Source organism: Agrilus planipennis, unplaced genomic scaffold (genome assembly GCF_000699045.2).
Source record: "Agrilus planipennis isolate EAB-ADULT unplaced genomic scaffold, Apla_2.0 scaffold4, whole genome shotgun sequence".
In the NCBI taxonomy this organism is placed as follows: domain Eukaryota; kingdom Metazoa; phylum Arthropoda; class Insecta; order Coleoptera; family Buprestidae; genus Agrilus; species Agrilus planipennis.
The window spans coordinates 2,741,316-2,762,798 of record NW_020442463.1 but is presented as its reverse complement, the minus strand read 5'-3'; the positions used below and the strand labels follow the sequence as shown (position 1 = coordinate 2,762,798).

Below are 21,483 nucleotides of genomic sequence, written 5' to 3'. Positions count from 1 at the left end.
AGTTTTACCCTTCTGAGAATTTCTGTGAAATTATTATTACTTTGAAGATGTCTATCAGTTTCAATAACAACTCTTTCTTCAAAATGTGTAATGCATACAACTGAATGCTTTGTATGTACCAAATTTTTTTAAGGAATTACTTTTAACCATTTTTACTTTAAAATTTCATCATTAGGGAAACAAAAAGTAATAACTAATTTTCCTCCTGCTTTTAAGAACACAACAAGTACGCGGCACTGCTTCTCAAAACTACCAGAAAATGATCATCACATATGAAGAAGTACACTGACACAAAAACAAGTGTCTTATTCACTTAAAGTTTAAACTACCACAAGCCAACAATACAAACTGTTTTTAATAGAAAAAACATCAGATTTTCACACAGTACATGTAAATATGGGTAAATATGCAAAAGCTCGTGGAAGTCCCGAAGTACATGTATCGTTCTCGTAACTCCTAATAGACCCGCTTGCTATGTTGCCAAATGTCCTACTTCACCGCTTGTTAGATAGAGGTGACTGTGACATAACACTTAAATAGTTATATTTTTCAAACAAACTAATTATGCAAAATATTTCTAAGAAACAAATATATATCTGACTTCTTTGGCATAAAATTATTTTCCATTAGGGTTTTATATATTTGTTGTTATCTTTTAACAAGTATTTTAGTATATATTACAGATGCTTATTACTTAATACAAATTTGGTCAACGTGAACAAATCGATAATCACTCTAAATAGTTCAAACCCCAACACCTTAAGTTCTTTTCAGTCCCTGAAGAAGGTAATAAACTTGGCTACTGAAAAGTACTTCGGACGATTGGTGTCGTGTTTCTACAGCACCGCCAAAGCTTCCCAGACTTCTAGGCGGTTTACACTATCGTGAGCCTACTGTACTTTTGACATAGAAAATTAAATTGCTTACCAAAACCCTTTAAGCACACAAATCGCTTTTTCATGGTTTTCTAAAGACTGAACAGTAAGTTTGATATCTTGTAAAATGCAATTCACACTTAGCACTTTGCAGTGTCGATCAGTTAAATTTAACGTATATTTTGCTTCTTCCTGAAAACTGAAATTAATAGTAATGTCACCTAAGCTTATATATTACAGAAAATTCACTATCAACGATTAAAATATTTTATACCTGTTTGAAATTGATTGCTGGATATCATCCACTCCATATTTAGGAGTTACACCAAACTTTCCAGTACTTGTCTTACTAGGAGTAAGAGTAACAAAGTTAGTAACTACTTCCACATTAAATTCATGTAGTTTTTTTGGAGACTTGTTGAATAATTTCGTAGGGGTCTTGTTTTTCGTTGGCGTTCTATATAATTTTATTTTTGGTGGAGTTTTAGTCAGCTTTGGTGGCGTTTTAATTGATTCTGAATGTAAGTTGTTTCCACTTACAGTGTCTTCATGTTTATTATGGTGTACTTTGAATGGCGACCGATTTGGTACCGATAATCTTTTTCCATTTTCTGTTAGACCTGTATCAATAGTCTTCTTTTTAAAAGGATGTTTCACACATCCTTTCAGGTTTTCTTTTTCTAGGTTATTATCATCTACGTCCCAATTATGTCGTCTTTTGTTAGATCCCACAAAATCTGAACAATTACTTGCAGAACAACCAGAAAATTCTACTAATTCTGTAGATTTCTGTTCACTTTGTTCACTGACTTTTTTAAAAAATGTCGTTAGTTTCTGATTTCCTTTGACTGGCTAAAATGGGTAATAATCATAACAAATTTGATTAAATAAATCCTGAGATTAAGTATACCAAATTTTTTGTTAACTTGTTTTTCTTCATTGTAAACTATTTTTAAATCACATTAATTGTTTAATGTATTTTTAAGTTAGTTACGATAGTAACCATATAATACTAATGAATACTAACAAACGGTAAGTAGTCACATGTTAACCACTATTTTCAATTAGTTTCCCGCCACTTCACCGTAGATATGATGGTTGATGATGGCTGTGGTATACAAATGTTACATAGTTTATCATTAGAGACATATAATAGTAACTAATAATAATTGTTAATAAAACCGTACTAGCAAAATACATTTATGTATCATATCTTAACATTTTATACGATTATCAAAGAAAAGATCTTTCGTAATTATGTTAGTTGCGATTTTTATACAATACTGAGCAATAAGCAAGTTATTTAGATTGAATAATTATGATTAGCGACATGATAGGTACGATAGTCACAACCAAATTCTTAAAACGTCAAAAATCTTCGGAAAAAATAAAGATTCGGTTAAATAAATTTTCTCCTAATTTATTTTCGTATCAATCTACGAATAAACTGTGTGAAACTTTCATTTAAATTCGCGTAGTGAAAGGTGCGTTGTAATTTGTAATGATGGCAACTAATATGGATGAAGACCAGGCTTTGAGAGAATGTGAAAACTATGTTCAAACTCATAATATTCAACAAATTTTAAAAGATTGCATAGTTCATTTGTGCATTAACCGTCCCTCTAATCCTATAACATTTTTGAGAGAGTACTTCCAGAAATTAGAGAGGGTGAGTGCTAGAATTAAGGTTAGAATTCAAGTAGGTAGGCATCTGACATTGTTGTCTTTATAATGCTAAATACTCAAACAGCATTAAAAAAGTACGTGAGATTTCAAATTTTATGTGAAATACTTCTTTTTATTTCTTTAAATGTGAAACGGAAAAGTATCATTTCAAGAAAAATAGGACGTTTACTAGATACCTACCTAAATGCTTTATTAACTAATTTTTGGTGTGATAGGAGTTCCATTCTTTGGAAATTATTATTTATTTGATTTTAAGTCAATTGCTAACAAATTATCTCTGAATTACTCTCATTTGGAATGTACGCCTACTCCTGAATACATTGTTGTATGTAAATAAGTGTTTCTCTTTTGGGGGGGCAAAAAAGTTCACATTGAATGTGTTTTGCATAATTAATTTATTATTTCTGAATTGTAGTATTTGCGTTTACAATGGTTCTAAATAAATGTCTTAAGATTTTGAACAATCAAACAGTTGTACAACTTAAAACATCGATTTAGAGATTCTCAAATAGGTAAAACTAGAATTTTGGCTTCTATTTATTAATGTCTTTATTATTTGGCTGTATTCCTTATACAAACCTAAACCCTTATCAAGGAATGTAAATTACATGAAATGTTATGAAGGTAATTATGTTGGGTTAATGGGGATAATGGTACATTTAGCAAACCAATTTATGCAACAATTTTAGTTGATGCTGTTATCTATGCTCATTGGGCTATTACTTTTATTTTATTTGAACCTCCTAGTCGCCGCTGTAATAGACTTGTTTACGGAGTTTTAACAAAAGTCGACTTTATTATTTACTCATAATTTAAGGTCTTATTAAACATATTTTCTGAAATTACTAGGGTAACGTATGAATAGTTAAAACTAATCGTAAGTCCAATACTTATCTACAATAAATTGTTGTTCAAGTAATATATCATCTGCAAAAATGTCAATTTTTGGAAAATGTAAATTTAGTTTGTTAAACAGACTGTAAAACACCACAACAATAAACAGACATTTCGGTTTAAATTTCTATAACATTTAAAAGAAAAGCAAGTTTATTGATTTGAAGAACCATTTTATGGTTTATAATCAGTCTTAGATGTGTAGTTATATGTGGACCCTGCCTCGACGCTTTGCTCTATGCAAGATGTGGCGTTTTTGTTAATGATACAAGAGTATCTATTACATGTCCAAATGGAGTTTTTGCGATTTTTTGTCATGAATTTCCCTTTTCTATTGAGGGGTGATGAAAAGTAGCATACGCACCACGGGAAGAAGTATTGTAAATACGTAGTTCGAGACAATAAAAATTAGTTATCGTGCAAGACTAATCTCTGTTTAGGTCGGGACAATAGTTAAAAGTTAACGAGTCCAATTTATGGATTCAAAAAATGGTTGTCTCTTATAACCATAAGAGAGTACGAGGAAGTAAATTTTTATTATTATTGTGGCAAAAGTGATTTTCTACAGAAATAGATACATTTTAAGATTACTTAGATATCATGAAAAATGAAAAACACGCCTGTATTTGGGTATACTTATGCCTAGAGTCTTCTTACTTCGTGAAGACAACTGATTTTGTATTAGTATTTCGTTTGAGTTTCGAAGTACCTACTACCTATATAACAGTTGTTCGTAAAGCTTCACAACTTCGGAATTTGTGTAGGAATTGTGTAAACAAAAGTATTATTTTCACAATTTACTTTTGTTGAAATTTATATATACTAACTTGAATCTCATGTAACAGAGACAAAGATGTAAAGAAAACAACTTCTTGTTATTAAGTTTGTACGATAATATAATCAAAATATTTGGCTATTGTTCGTATTGTTTCAAAATATTTCAGAAAGTCTACCATTTGATTATTTGTTATTTGTGAAGTATATTTAACCTCTACTTACTTATTACTTATTGACATTGTAAGAAAGTGCTGAGGGTAACTCTTTATTTAATTGTACGAAATCTTTGCTAGTTATTTAAGCCAATAATAAAAGTAAAAGACCTGACGATAGCAGAAGTAGGCAGTTTCAAGTATAACGATTGCAGCCCCCTTTCTTCAGTATTATTTTCAGGAGCGTAGGTTAAATATTTAAAAACAGGAATCAGTTTATTAAATTAAATTTAAAACTGGAAATTCACGTAAAGGCGTTTACAAAAATAGCAACCAACAACAACAATCGACAATGATAATGATTTTGATGACGAGAGTGGAAGTTTAACATTCTCAGGAACTTGGAAAAGCAACGATGCTTGTTTAAAGATATAATTCCATCCGGGCAGTTGTAAAGGTTACCCTGATATTTAGCGTCCCTAAGCAACTTCTAACCGCTGCACCGTTTACTATAGGGTTGTTCGGAAAGTCATTTCGTTTTTTTTTGTGGAAATGAAAGACAGTTTTCGTATAATAAACAAATACTTTATTAAATTATATATTGACCGTTCTGGTCCAACACCTTTTGCCATCTTTCTGGTAGTAGCATAATTCCACGCTCATAAAATTTTTGGTCTTTGCTGGCAAAAAACTGATCGAGGAGGTTTTTGACCTCCTCATTTGAGGTGAAGGTTTTACCGTCTAAAAAATTTTGGAGTGACCGGAACAAATAATAATCCGATGGTGCCAGGTCTGGAGAATATGGTGGGTGTAGCATTGTATCCCATTCAAGCTGTAAAAGCTTTTGGCGAGTGACCAAACTTGTGTGAGGTCTCGCGTTGTCTTGGTGAAACACTACACCTTTCCTGTTGATTAGTTCTGACCTTTTCTGTTGAAGTGCATCATTCAGTTTGTCCAGCTGATGACAGTAGACTTCCGAATTAATCGTTGTGTTATCCGGTAAAAGCTCAAAAAAAACGATTCCTTTAAAATCCCACCAAACAGACAGCATCACCTTTTTTTGGTGAATATCGGCTTTGGAAATGGTTTGAGCCGGTTCATCTTTTTTGCTCCATGACCTCTTGCGTTTGACGTTGTTGTATACAACCCATTTTTCGTCCCCAGTGATGATGCGCTTCAAAAACGGATCATTTTCGTGACGTTTGAGAAGCGAATCGCAGACGTCAATGCGGCGACACAGATTTCTCTCTGTGAGAACATGGGGAACCCATACATCGAGCTTCGAGGATAATCCCAGGCCTTTCAAGTGGTCATAAACTGTTGAATTTGATAAATTTAACCTCAATCCGATCTCACGTGTTGTTATTCGCCGGTTCACATCAACTAATGCCTTTATCGCGTCTTTATCAGCTTCAACCGGCCTTCCCGAACGTGGTGCATCTTCGACATCAAAATTGCCGGATCGAAATTTAGCGAACCAGTTCTGGCACTGGCGTACTGTCAACACACCTTCTCCATACACATCAGTCAATTTCTTTCTGGCTTGAACAGCATTTTTACCCTTTCTGTAGTAAAACAGTAAGATATGTCGAAAATGCTGCTTATCGCTCTCCATATTTAAAAGGGCACCAACCAAAAACTACTGCGTAGAATTAATTGGAATTTTTCACACACAAGCCTTGCTATATGAGCTCTCAAAGCATATAAAAATTATACTGCTTAAATGTGAAGTTGGGTGCAAAAGAATACAATTAAATCCTCTGTCGGGAAAAAACGAAATTACTTTCCGAACAACCCAATATTATTCTGTTTTCTCTTTTCACATTGCCTGTTCTCCTCATGAAGCATTTGCTAACTTACTAAGGGCGTCTTCAAAACACAGAAAATGACTACAGACCTAAGTGCCAATTTTGATCGTCCCAACTATAGTCCTCTACTGTCCTATCTATATTAATACAATAGTGTTCGCCTACTGAAAGATGTATCCGTTCAAAATGATTTACCCAAAGGGGCATAAATGAGCATGTACTTGCGCTACCGCTCCCCACCTTCGTCCGAAGTTTGCCCATACGTTCCCCTGAACTTTTCTATCTTCTCTACCACATTCCTTTTATTCCCCGTCCATGAGGAAGGTTTTCGGTTTTCAGCTACAGGGGTTGGTTTCAAAGATATGGTGGTTAAAAAACTATTGCCCCAAAGGACTCTGTACAGAGAGCCAGTAAGAGTGTTTTAATTAATTCCGACGTCTACTCAGAACGTTACATCTATAGGATTCGAGAATGTTTTAGAATTTTCTAGAAGATGTCAGAACTTTCCCTAATGATAACTAATTATTGTTTAATATAAAAACTAGTTTAAAATAATGAAAAATTCCTATGTTTAGAACGTTTGATATGTACCTAAACATATTATATTTTAATTTAAAATTGAAAAAAGTGACATCACAAATTTAAGTAATTCCCTCCCCTATCCTCACCCTAACCTGTAACTCTCAACCTTCCTAAATGCCTAAATGTGTGTCATGTCACGTTTGTTCTACACCCTCCTCTTCTGCGTTACGTATCATGATTAATTGACTACTTAAACCCCCCCACTTTATGATTAATTGACTATTATACATCCTCCCCGTATGCGTAATAAGGTAAAATGCGAACGTTATCATTTGTAGTAAATACAGTTCCATACAGCTCTCAAACAAGTGTACTTTAAACATTAAAACTGTGGGATTAACAATAATAATCCTTTGAATTACCTGTACACGCACTTGACCTTATCTCGTACGTCGTACCATATGCTTAGTGATTTTTGGTAAACTATTCTTTCTAAATCATCGATTGAACTCCGTAACCCCCTTATTCGTGCTTGGCTTTTGGCATGGCCAAGCAGGGTGCATGCGTGATTCACAAGACTAGTCGTCACACCCGGAGGAGTCACGATTACGGCCGAACATTGAATGAAATTAAAAAAGAACATATTCAGCAAGTACAGTACAAATGAAAAGAAAATCCACGACAACCATTAACTGACTTAGTCCACCATACATGGTTATGACTTTTTATTACTTTTAATAGGTAATGCTCGCCATTTTTAATTTCATTTCATGTTCGCTTATATCAGCGTTGCCAGGTTCAGTAGATAGAGTTATCGCACTCTAGGAAAAATTATCGTATTAACATCAAAAATATCGTACGTTATTGCGTATGCGCATCGGAGTAATAGTCTAGTGGTGGGAGTATGAATTTGTAAAGAGAGTTTGTGTACTCCAGTGGTTTTCTCAGTTCTTTTATACCGTCAATAGATGACACTATAAAAACTTTCCTGACAAGCTAATAACTTCAAATAGAAAAATGAATTTCGGACTGGATTTTAAACATTTTGGAAGAAAGTTCTTTTTTTAGAGTCCATAAACAATTAAATTTTATTGAATGTATACAAATAAACAACTTTTCAACATATATTTATGTATCTATGCATATTCAACATACATAAAAATATTTTTTTTTATAATAAAATCTAATACAATAATAATAATCAACGTATTAATTCTGTTTTATTATTATATCGTCATCACTATCATCACCATTATTCTTATTATTATTTTTATAAAGATTATTCGAATTAAAACGAGATAACATTTCATCAGTGATCTCAAATTTATTGCATCCCCTATTCATTTCAACACACTGACTTGTAAGTAAATGCCCGTTAACCGTCGCCAGTTTAGCAAGGAGAAGCTCTTCGGATCTACCTGAGAAGCTTTCGAGAATCAAAAGAGCCGAGTTTGCCCGGCTCTGTTGTAAATTAGAGAGAATTTGTATTTTTATGGAGTGAAAATACCCAGAGACTGTTCAAATGACCATTTGTTCTACTAACAAAAGATTTTAAGAAGGTAGAAAAACAAGGCAACAGGTTGGCAGAAACAAATACCGTAGTCCCACTACTTACATATTACAATTTGAAAATATTTTTTTGTCCCATAAGCACGGATTATGGTACGTTTAATAGAAATTTGAATTACGATATCGTACATAGTATTTAAAGCAAAATTATTGTATGTCCCCATAATTATCGTACAGGCTGGCAACGCTGGCTTATATTCGTTACTCCTCCGGGTGTGACAGCTAGAGGCTTGTGCATTTATTTCCACCCTCTCGGCCAGCCAGTCGCTGACGTCATTCGTGAGATCTTTGCCGCCCTCCAGGTTGCTAAGAGACCTGCATTCGTCGACGTCAGTTAATCGGATGTATTAGTTTTGTTTTCCGTGCGATTTTTGGTATTAAAGAGTTTTTGTGCCGTTGACGATGATGTTGACGTTGCCAGTCGTAAGTAAACATCCCGTATATGTTTTTCTGTACGATCCTCGAATAACAATCGTATTGTTTATAAGTCTTTAAGATAATTGCTTTCAAGTTGATTTCGTGTGTTCTTATACAGGGTGATTTGTTTACGTATTGTTATTATTAGGCTTCGGATGATTATCTATTAAAAAGTCATAAAATATGCATCCAAATATGTATTCAAAAGTCGTTTATTAGATTGAAGTAAAATAGATTTTAAGGGTAATATTAGTTTATTTTCAACAAACTTACAGATTTTTTACTATTACACTTGTCAAACATAAGTTTACGCCAATTATCGACCTAAAACGTTTTTAAATTTTGAAAAACATGAGAAGAAATTATTGGAAGCAACAGAACTTTCTTCATTTTCGATAATCTTAGAATATTTTTTAAATTTTGATATCCGGTATTTTTATGTAAAACTGACATTTTGTTTGCAAAACTACTATTATTAAATTTTATTAAATCTCCCAAAATAATTTTTAATAATTTGTATGCTATTTTCTCAATAAAATCATTAAGCCAAAATAGCTTCGGAAATACAGGGTTGAGTTGGTACCTAAGCCTGGTTAGTTTATGTTTGCAAACAAGTTTTAAGTAGGAAATATGCAGATAAAACTTAAAATAACCAAAATATGCACTTTAAGTAAACAATGAGTTAATTATGCATTTGAATATGTAGTTATGCACAGGTATTTACCGAACCCTACTTATTATGTATTACAAAACTGAACATTTGGGTTGGGACAAATAAGGAAATTATGAATGAAAAATTACTTAATTATGGATAATTATTTTCTACTCATATTTTGTGTATATGAACAATTAAAAAAAACAGTAATCATTGAAATAGTTAATTAGGAATGAGCGTTATTATTTAATTCCTTTTCTAATTTAATTTTTGGAGTGATGGATAAGTAATTAAAATTTATTAAGAAAAAGAAGTGTTGATGTAGACTCAGCGTATATATACAGACAATACCGTAATATTCAGTGCCTATAAGAGAGTTAAATTGATAAAAATTAAAAAAAAATAAGTTAAATATATAACATTGTACGTCCTCGAAGGGTACAACATGGCAATTAGAATAACGAGTCTCAACATTTCTGTCGCTGGGCGTGGGTTATGGTGTGTAAATAGTTTCTTTGATTAGTTATTAGTACACTATTTTAGATATGCACCACACACAAGTAATACTTAATTAGAAACTTTTCATTAGCAGCAAATATCCGCTAATTCGCGATACACTGCCTGTTTTGAATTTGAAGTAGAAAATGTCAGCGGTAATCATTCTTTTAAATTGTCTATCACAGGAAATACGTCATCTTCAGTAGGATTCTTCGTTACACATCAACCCCCCTTCCGCAAAGTTTCACGTCAGAAGATCCTTTTATTAGCCCCCCTCCCCCTAAAGAGCTATATGGTTTATGCTCGAACAGTGGCGTATTGGTCCGGTCATTGCAACACTGCGCGCTCAATTCAATCAATTGAAGGTTGTCTTTCTCTCCAACGATATTTTTATTGACATGGTCAGGATGAAAACATCCGTACTACAGCTTTAAAATTTTGTTTTATATCAGCGTAACAAATAATGAAAAAATGTTGAAAACGCAGTGAAATCCCAAGTGGGGGCAAAAAAAAAGATACGTCGATTCTCACAGATAATTTATTGAGGACTTTGCCAATTTTGATCGTCCCAACTACATTAGCCAGTAGCTGTGTACAAATCGAATCCTCCGATGAGAGGATATTGTCACATGTATGTAGACAACCCAACATACATAATGTCAAAGAAGACCAGGTTTCTAGACGGCGACTGGAAAATTCTAGAAAACGTGAAGCCTCTATAAATAGTTGTCGCAAGATCAGTACCAGTCAGAGAGTTAGAGGCAATGCAAAGAGCGAAGAAGTGATAAAGTGTTTAGTATAGTGGTGAATTGTTAACTAATTAATAACAGAAGTGTTATTTAGACAGTAAATTATTAAATAAAAGTAATAGTATGTGAGACGGAGTTTAAATACGTGACAATATATTTCTACCCACCATTTTATAACCTATTCTACCAGTTATTCCTTTTTATAGCTACATCTGCATTTGACATTTATTTGATTTTCTGCGTCGATCTGAATACAAACCAGCCGAATTTACCACTACAATTAACGAAATCCCATTTAATATGCCGATTTTTTTTAATCGTTACACACAAACAACGTATTTAAGTTCATAATAATAAAATTATTTTATTATATTCGTGTAGAGATTCAAAATAATTACTTGTCAAGCATTTTGCGTCATTTCACGATAAATTGTATTTTACGATATTAACCGTGACCTAGATTTTGAGGTTTGTTGGAATAAAAGGGCGGTAATATCGTTGTAAAGTAAGCATAAAAAAATTTATACGCGAACGGAAGTAATTCCATTTATCATTTCTTATTTTCATAGATGTTTTCCGCTCTCATATATCCTTTTGTCGTTTATTAATGTCAGCTGAAAGAAAAAATTCACGAAAGATTCCTTCTCTATTTATAGAAAATGTAGGGAAATGAAAAATATATTTGGTTTTACTCGTAATTTTTAATTTTTGTTTTGATTTATAAATGTAATATAAACAAATGTTCAATGAATTAATTTTTTTTAATTAATTTTACCCACTACAGATAACCTCAAATTAATAAGGAAAAAAGTACATATGCGTAAAACTGGGGGCTGGCCCGGGTTCGATTCCCGGCGAGGGACTAACATTAGAAACAATTATTCTTCATTATTTGAGATTATCTGTAGCGGGTAAAGTTAATTCTTCGAATTAACCCTATAAAAATTCAAGGTGTCTCTAAACAAATGTTTTGTCAGTGATTTTCGACTTCTTAAACTGTCGGACAATCACAAAGTTTTTCTTTATGCGCTTAAAAAAGAGTAACTGAAACTAGAGTTTTATGTTAATTTCTTTTTAAAGCATAAGATATTTTTTTTTTCCTCTTTTAATATAAGCGTTTTAATAGCGAAACTTGCTGTTGAAAAGCACTTAAGTATTTTTTAAAATCTCCACAGATTTCACTGTTGCCTGCTTATTTGACCGTGCTTCTGACCATGTAATATGATCCTGGCCGGACAGTGAAGTGTCATAACTTAACCGTTAATAGGTATAGTTGGGACGTTCAAAACTGGCATAGTCTGTACTAAAACTGTCGCAGTTACTTTCTTTTTTCAACTTTCTTCTAACTAGACTAGCGGTTGCTAACAGAACGCCTACTTTTAATCACGACAGATGTTATAGGGAATATCGTAAACATAGAAAAGAGACGCCAGGTAGGAATTGCAGCGGACACTAATAAAGAAAAAGAAATAACATTACAACAATTAATGTGAAACAGAAAGAGATGGAGACAAGCAGAATTTGAACGTTGCCAGCATCGGACTTTAAAGAAAGTTCAACTTTCTTAGGAATTTAGGAAAGCAACACGTTTATTTAACGATGTAATTCCAACCAGGCAGTTATAAAGCCGGCCCTGATCTTTTGCGTACCTAAGCAACCTCTAATCGCTGCACCGCTTACTATTATTCGGTTATCACTTTTCACATTGTTTGTCAAGCATTTGCTAACTTAATAAGGGTGTGTTCAAAACGCAGTAAATGACAATCACAAAGATAAGGTCTAGTTTTCTATACATATACGGAAAAAGCTTTCGAACAACTGATAAACCATCTTAATGCTTAAACATTCTTTAATGCAGGGGCCTGCAACAAGCTCTGAAATTATTTGTGAGTTACTTGTATTCAGTGGTATGGATTGACACCCCGCAAAAAACATTACATAATTACAAAATATCACAAATAGCGCGGTAAACGCCATCTGTAGTACGATTACATAATTACTTTGCGTTAGTTAGGGAATGCAGGCCAGTATTACGGTGTTGGTGATAAGCACGGAGTAACAAAAATAACTGTTACGTCAAGTATTCAATCAACTATAAGGCTATTAGTGGACTTGATTTAAAATTCTATTATGTTAGTTTCGACTACGAGTACCAATGGTAGGGGCGTCAGTATCCTCACAATAAGACCGGTTGGACGTAACCGTACGTACTCTTTCCTACCCTGAGCAAATCTTCAAATTTCCCTAAAACTAGAACATCCCACATCATTGACTATTTGTGAACAGCAATCTAATCTAGGTTCACCCCTACTCCTCCTAATTCCTGTTTCTGATTCTAATAGGTTTCTAACTAGTCTTTCATGCTACTAACTTGTCTTGCCTATTTTTTATTGGCTAATATATAGTCGAGCTTAACTAAGAATTGTACAGAGGAGTATGAAAAAAAGGGCGGACGAACTATTAGGGGAAGATCAATTTGGGTTTAGATGAAATAGAGGAACGCGGATTTTGGATAGGAACATTATACTCTGTTAAATCGTCTTGCACATTTCAATGCACTGCATGAGTTTTCTTAGTACCTATCTCCTATGCTGAGATGATGATTCGGATCGTTGGTTCAATTAATCAGATTTGACTGATTTAATGCCAACAGTCTGAGATGGGAACTGCCTCGTGTGTGTGAAATATAGTACGTAGTTCGTCTCGTATTTGAACATCTTCTTGATACGCTCTATAAATTGTCAAAAGGTCGTATACATAAAAGTCCTGTTTTAATGCGTTGGAACCAAGTGGATATATTTCAACTTCGTCCTTCGCTACCGGCTTTAATGTCCTTGATGCCAAAAGAGGGAGCTGCAGATGTTTTGTAGGTTACAGTATGTGCTATTTAATGTGTACATATTAAATGGCTTAAATTAAAATAGAGATCATCTTGTGTCGTAGATCCTACAAGCAGAGTATTGTTTAATAGAAGTTTAGACGATGATTTGCAGACCCATCAAAATTCAACACAAAGTTTCATAGTTTCGCTGGATTGTTTGTGTGTGGTGTGCTGTTAGGTGTAATTGTTTCGGTCATGTATCCAAGTTCTGAATCATCATCATAAGGTCGTCAGTCCTAAGACTGGTTGGATACGCATCTCCACTCTTTCATATCCTGAAATAATCTTCGTATTTCATTAAAATTAGAACAATCCACATCCTTAACCACAGTAATCTAATCTAGGTCTACCTCTACCCCTCTTAACACCCGTTTCTGCCTCTAATATGTCTCTGATTAGACCTAGACCTTCATGCCTGAGAAGATGTCATCATTCGCCTGTAACAGTACATTTCGAATGCTTCTAATCTTTTCTTTTCCGCCGCACCCACTGTCCAAGTTGTGAATATTGCTTAAAAAAAGTCGTATGTATTTGCAGCAGTAGATTTTTATTAAATGTGCCCGCCAGAAAGAAGAAACCTTGAATAAGATTTTCCAAGTTCTAATTTGCATGTGTTGAATGGAAGTGGGACTGTATATGGGCCAGTGGCTGAGCGTGTTTCCGAAAATTAATTTCACAAGCGTGTTCATCCGACGAAAGAAATTTTTGAAGTGGAATTTCTTTGCCATTTCCCAAAATTTTCCAAGTTAACGTTGTAAGTAGTCAAGCGAAAGATTACAATTTATATGGTTAAAAACGTCAGAATTAGGAGTTTTACCAGGGATTACCCATCTGAAGTGAATTTTTTACAAAGTTGTTAATTTATTTGCAACAGTAATTTGTCCAAATAAGTTTATAAACTTGTGAATTATTGCATCTACAAATATATCACAAGGTTTGCAAAAACCAGGATCAGGTGAATGTATGTAAGAGGGAATCGCTTGAGAAGGATGAAGATGGTTAACTCGAGGAATAATAGGAATGTTTGCCTTCACAGAATATGAATTTACTTTTGATTTAATTGTTATATCAACAATAGAGAAGTAAATATTAGGAAGGGTGTCAGACAGGGATGCACATTGTCACCGCTACTTTTTAACCTATACATCGAAGACGCGATAAACATCATTAAAGACAGTACAACTGTAGGGATAGATATACAGGGACAAAAGATTAGTATACTTAGATTTGCAGATGATATAGCAGTAATAGCATCTAGCAAGGAGTTAGAGATAGCTTTTAATAAAATGGAAGCGGTACTGACAGATTAGTACTGTATGAAAATAAATAAAAGTAAAACTAAAATACTGATATGCAAGGGAAGAAAAAGTAGGGAAAGAGCGAATATAAAGATAGGAGACGAAAAATTAGAAGAAGTGGCTGATTTTAGATACCTAGGAAGTCAGATAAGTGAGGATGGAAGGAGTAGTAGGGATATAAAGCAGAGGATAGCGCAGGGTCGTGTCGCCTTTAATAAAAAGAAGTCACTTCTATGCTCGCGAACGGTTAATTTAGAAATTCGAAAAAGGTTGTTAAAGGTGTATGTTTGGAGCACGGCGTTGTACGGGTGCGAAACATGGACAGTGGGAGCGGCGGAAAAGAAAAGGTTAGAAGCGTTCGAAATGTGGTGTTATAGGCGGATGATGAGGATATCGTGGGTAGAAAAGGTTAGAAATGAAGAGGTATTGGAAAGAATAGGAGAACAGAGGACTCTATGGAAGTCAATAAAAAATAGGCGAGATAGGTTGGTAGGACACCTTCTCAGGCATGAAGGTCTAGTCAGAGACATATTAGAGGCAGAAACAGGAGTTAGGAGGGGTAGAGGTAGACCTAGATTAGATTACTGTTCGCAAATAGTTAAGGATGTGGGCTGTTCTAGTTTTAGGGAAATGCGAAGTTTAGCTCAGGATAGGAAAGAGTGGAGGTACGTGTCAAACTACTCTTAGGACTGACGACCTTATGATGATGATTTTTATATCCACTCTTTCCCTACTTGTTTTTCCCTTACATACCGGTATTTTTGTTTTACTTTTATTGCTATCCCATCTGCAAATCTAAACATAATAATCTTTTGCCCCTGTATATCTATCCCTACAATATACATTAAGCAAAAGTTTAATGGTCATCTTATGACTTACAACTGAGCTGAGCGAAAATCATCAGAAAACGTGTACAGAGTCAACTCGAATACCTCAAAACTGGGGTTTCTTAATTAAAATTTCTGACTAAATGATAACATCATGGATATCGAACGTAGAAGTGTTAGTTGGTTTCAGCTTTTCGTTGGACGTTTTAGTAGTTGACTAGTTCCAGAATGCTTTTAAATATATCTATATATCAGAGAAGACTGATTAATATGTTTGCATGACAAAAAATTTTTTGCTCGTTATTATTTGTTAAGATTCACGAAACCACTTAATATAATGAAATTTTTGTAAACCGTGGTCCTCGTCCTAATATATAAATCGATCGCCTTTTTGGCATTTCGTGCATCTTTTGCCATTTTCATACAATCTTTAATCGAAAAATGAATTTTATAAAAAACATAACAGTGTAATCTGATGACGAAAACATGAAAAAAAAGTTATAAATATTTCTGGATTATTTTTAACTAGCACAACTACAGAACTATTTTTATAGAATCTTTAAATTACTTTTAACTACATAAGTACAGCATTATTACTACTACTAAACAGAAACATGAGCACCATCTATGCGGTGGTAAATTTGCCCGTCTTATCCTACTATACCCTTTGTTTCATTTTCTTTGTAAATTTTTTTCGTTTCTCTAGCGATATGCCCCTTCCAATGTCTTGGATGCTTACTGGCAAAATCGTAGGTGGGGAGAAAAAAGCTCATTATACTTTCGACTCTTGTTTATTAAACATACTTTCTTATACAGTACCTGCCAAAAGTTTTGTTCAATCATGAATAGTAGTGCGAGTCGAAAACAAGCGTTAAAGACTTTAGTATGTCTTCAAATTTAAATAAACATCTCGTTGATATTTTCAATAGAAATTGGTACCAATAACAGCACATTTGAGCAATGCAATTTTAGTAGATAAAATTGTCAATTTTTCCTTGCAGTACTGTACGGATTATACGCTCCTCACAGGTTAAGAGTTTGGCCGAGAGTTGTCTCCTTTCTTTTCTGGCCTAGTGCTGTTCTTTTCTACTTTGCGCCGGTCAAACTAAAGGTCACATCGCTACAGAAACTAAACGAAGTATAGAAACATACAAAATGTTATATTTCGCAAAATGATTACGTTACAGTTACAGAAATGGCGCCAAAACGGAAATATACTACATTATTTATAAAGGAAAAAGTTGATATTATCAAAAATTCAGAGTCCGGAGTTACGGTTACATCTTACAACTTTTTTATGTTCCAGATTTGTTTAAAAAATGAAGTATATATAAATATGTATGCCTAATGTAACAAACGACTACTGTTTGATAATTCGAACAATCCTTTGCAATAATTAGTTAGGATTATTGAGGTTGTACTATACTTCAGTGCAAAGATATAAAGAAATAAAAGATAAATATTCGATGATTAATGCATTGGGCTGAATAAGATTGCAATCTAGGTTTGTTTAGGTTTTATTACGTCGTTAGTTTAATTAATAAAAATTCCTAAATGAAGATATTTACCTGTCAATATGGCATACCTTAACAAGAATGTCCGAATGGCGACGTTCGAAATTTTAACCCAGAATTACATTGCTTTATATTTTATCGTCATAAATGAATCGCGAAATTCTAGACTGAGATTTAGATACTCTAAATATGAATGCACATTTCAAGAGGAACGTTAAAGATATTCTCTCTAAATTTTCGTAAAAATACAGAATCTACAATTTATGCAAAAAGAGATTTACTAATAAATTATTTCAGCGGTCATTATTCTACTTATAAATTTAAGTTGACTTGTGAAAAATAACTTTTAAAAATTTTGTATCAAAACTGATCTGGATGTGATACTTTCGGTTAGGTAGGAAAAAGTCTTTTCTTCTTATAGTCAGCTTCATTCCTTTGACATTTTGAGCAGTAACATACTTGAGAACACGCGAAGGTCTATTATGTGAAACTCGCTTTCCATTACTGTTGCTATCTGGTTAACTTCCAAGTCCATCCGAAAATAATCTTTAACGAGAAATTTCAATTCCATAAAATTAATTTACTCAAGTAACTTCACATCATCATGAATGTACATAACTATTTTATTTTAGTGATCTTTTTTGTTGCCTGATTTACCTATTACACATTTTAAGTACAAATACAAATTCGACAGTATGAAGTTAGCAGCGTGGCTAGAGTTAGGGCACAGGATCCAGTGTTGACAGATACGTGAAAACAGAATATTGTACTAGGGCCGTAGAATTATTGTACTTTTTGTAATTATCGTAAGTAGTTAATTAATTTTGTTTTAAAGCTATCTACAATATTACCACCCATAGAAATTATTGCAGATTATTATTATTTTTTTTTTCAGGATATGAAATCCAGCACACTTAAAAATTGGAGGGTGATTTAAATTTTTTACTTTGAACATTATGAATAACTAGAGATATAATAGATATTATGATTAAATATTGGAATGATGATTCAAAACAACAAGAAAAAAAATCATTATTTTATAAAATATCTGGATTTTCAAAATTATTCTACTTTTAGGAATTATTGTACACCTTGGATTGTAGATTGTACAAAACATTAAATTATAGTACATGTACAATAATTATGGTACTTCTGCCAACACTGATAGGACCAGAATTGGTAGCTGTGGTCTCATTGGTTGGGGGTGAATTCGCACTCCCGCCAGTAGAGGCAGTACTGCAGGGTGATATTTAATAACGCAATCGAAAGCATTCATTAAACAAAGACATCACCTAACAGTAGGGTTGCCATCTTTAAAATTTGGAAACCACGACAAGACGCGTGAAAACCCTGGATTTTAGAGTCCAGAAAATGTCATAAATCACCTTTTTATTAATAAAATAGAACACACTTGGAGCTTACAAATAATTTATTGTAACCACTATAATTATTTCGACACACTGTGCCTTCTTTAGGTGGTGAAGATATATGAAATAATTAGAAAAAAAAAGAATATACGAAATAATTATAGTGGTTATAATAAATTGTTTGTAAACTCCAAGTGTGTTTTATTTTATTTTTAAATATGGAGTTACATTACTTGAAAGCTTCATCGATTCAATGGTTGTGAGTACTACATTTTTACCATCACTACAAAGATCGAAATTGCATTCAAACAAAATTATGGGAACTTGTATGCAGCTTTCATTGACATTCGGGCGCCGATCTTATATCGTGAAGCACTGAAGATCTATTAAGCATGGCGAAAGGTCTGCAATCAGAATTCGACCACTACAGAAAAGCCCAGAAGCTCTTTAGAATAATCTAGTCAACAATTAATTATTTACTTTTGCAGTTCGCGTTCGACTTCTTGTTTGACTTGTAAACCTACATCAATAATTATATTTAAATTATTCATGTTTTGTAGTCAACTCTTTTCACAATTTTCACTTAACTTCTTTACTTGAAAACAACAGTGTAGGTTAGAATACGCGAGAGCAGCGAGCGCAAAAGTTACTGATGAACTTGATTTNTATAAATATAAATAACAATACGTATTATTAAGGTCCTCTGTAAAGAATGAATCAATAACTTTAATCCTAAGTGTAAGTACCCAGCGGGTGCCCAGCACCCTTCAGGAATAGGTACCGATATATTCCGGTTTCCAAAGTTGATTAGAAAAGAAATTGTTGACTATTGCAATGTCCCTGTCGTGGTCCGGCCCAATCACGGGCACTATCGTTACCCCTTCCGGTAATAGCAGTCCGAAAGGAATCAATGGATTATCCATTGCTTTCTTGGAATTTGGATCCATGCCCTGAGACGAAATAATTATAGTACCGCCGTTTTCAGTGTTTATTATATTCTCCCCCTGGTAGGACGTGGAAAATGACGAATCTGATGTACTTTGGTTCTCTGGCGACGAAGCCGATTTGGAAGATCGCGAATGACTGTAACTGTTCAGGCCCAAGCTGCTGATCAGTTTTTCTCGTTGTAGTCGGACCCGTTTCGTTGTTATGACGAATGCGCTGACAAACGCCTTCTGACATACTTCAACGGTGTCCTCGGAAGGAAACAACGGCAACAGGTACTTGCATGTTATCCGACGCGGTGACCGACCGCTTGGGGTTGTCGTTTCAGGTACAACGTGGTTTCGCGCCCTCACGTCCATGTGCTGACGTAGGAACTTATTTTGACGGTCGGTATCGCCGAGACCATAGAAATGGGAGAATAGGCGTTGTCTTATCTCCAAAGGCACGCGGTCATCACATTTTTGCGGGCACTGACACAGCTCGTCTGTAACAAAAAAAAAATACAACGTGTAATTATACAACACGCTACTGAAGTGTAACTTCAAACACACAAACATACCAGGATGGGGGTTAAGGAATTGGTTTAATGGTATTATTTGTACACTATGCTTCGCACGGGTGCAATGCTGATAGTAAATATACTATAGAATGTCTTTGTATACAACAAGCACAGCTTTTTTGTCATTAGACAATACAAACCGGCCGGTACCGCCGCAACCGCTATGTCCTTACATTTTAAGTCTGTAATATCTTCGAAAATATTCATTTAAATTACATGCTGTAAAGGGTCACATTGATTTATATTAAATGCACAATGTATTTAAAAGTACTTAATTGGATAAGGATTAATGCTGTATTGCTTAAAATCGCTTCGTAAATCGAAATAAATTATTTCTCGTAAAAAGTAAAGGATAAATAATGGTTATTGTGGGTTATCCCTAAGAGATAGATGTATACCATCCCGGACTTTTTTGTAGACCTTTTTAAGGTGTACAATACTGTAGTATATTATTTTGATCTATTTCGCAGTTTAGCCAGCGTTTGCAATGTAAGCGCAAACAAATGTGTTTATTTACGACATCACATCACAAACCTCTAAAATTATCAGTGTTTCTTTACTATATTATGCATGTATTATACATATAAACCTTCCTCTTGAATTACTCTACATATTAAAAAAAACGCATTAAAACCCGTTGGGTAGTTTTAAAGATCTAAGCATACATAGAGACAGGCAGCGGGGGAAATGCGTTGCATGATTTCGTTACATAGCAACTCGCATAAAACGAACTTACCCTACCGTGCGTAAAGAAGTTTCATTTCAAAAATTTTTTTAAGATAATCGATGGAGAAATGATGTAAAGTTATGCTAAATGTAAATTACATCGATCGAATATTTGCGGGTGCTCTGGTATCGTCTATGTACCCTCGTTGACAGCCGCATTTAGGTGAATTAACAGATTACATTACAAAAACATTTTTAATTGTTGCTCTTGTTTATTGTACTTACAGAAAATTTAGCAGTTGAGTAAAAATATATAGATAAAGCTCTTTATCTTTTTCATTCTTCAATGGCATTCAACAAATATTGATTGAAGCTTTCCATTAATAAAATAAAGAACTAAATGAGCCATTTAGTACTGAATTGTCACATCAGTAACAATAAAAAGTAATTTTTATTTCAATTTCTTATCAGTGCAAATAGATAAAATATATGTGATTGCATGAGGGTGTTACATAAAATAATAGTTTTAGTAGGTAATATTTTTAAAGCATACTCCTTTTTCGATTTTTATCTTCTGAATTACTTCCTGAAAATTTAAACTGACCTTCTGCTTCTTCCAGTTTTTCCTTGTTTTTATCACGTAGAAAATTTTGATAAACAAGAGTTGTACAAACATACAAGTATTTTTGATAAGACTTATCATAATAGTTATATAATGAATTTAAATGAAAATCGAAGTCGAAGTACAGCTTGAAGGGACTCTCATATTGTAGATTTTTTAAGTTAATGCACTGTTTTTTTTTTTTCTAAATATTAAATAATTA

The 21,483-nt window shown here is 33.6% G+C and overlaps 2 protein-coding genes across 2 annotated transcripts in view; one reads left to right on the top strand and one right to left on the bottom strand.

The window, feature by feature from the left end:
• Positions 1–2,215: 2,215 nt before the first annotated feature.
• Positions 2,216–21,483, top strand: part of LOC108745162 (cAMP-dependent protein kinase type I regulatory subunit) — a 110,501-nt gene continuing 91,233 nt past the window's right edge. The window contains exon 1 of the mRNA XM_018481265.2: positions 2,216–2,544. Within this exon, the coding sequence (XP_018336767.1) occupies positions 2,377–2,544 (168 nt within the window). The 5' untranslated portion in view covers positions 2,216–2,376. The remainder of the gene's footprint in view (positions 2,545–21,483) is intronic.
• Positions 19,159–21,483, bottom strand: part of LOC108745163 — a 32,530-nt gene continuing 30,205 nt past the window's right edge. Inside the window, exon 2 of the mRNA XM_018481268.2 lies at positions 19,159–19,918. Within this exon, the coding sequence (XP_018336770.1) occupies positions 19,257–19,918 (662 nt within the window). The 3' untranslated portion in view covers positions 19,159–19,256. The remainder of the gene's footprint in view (positions 19,919–21,483) is intronic.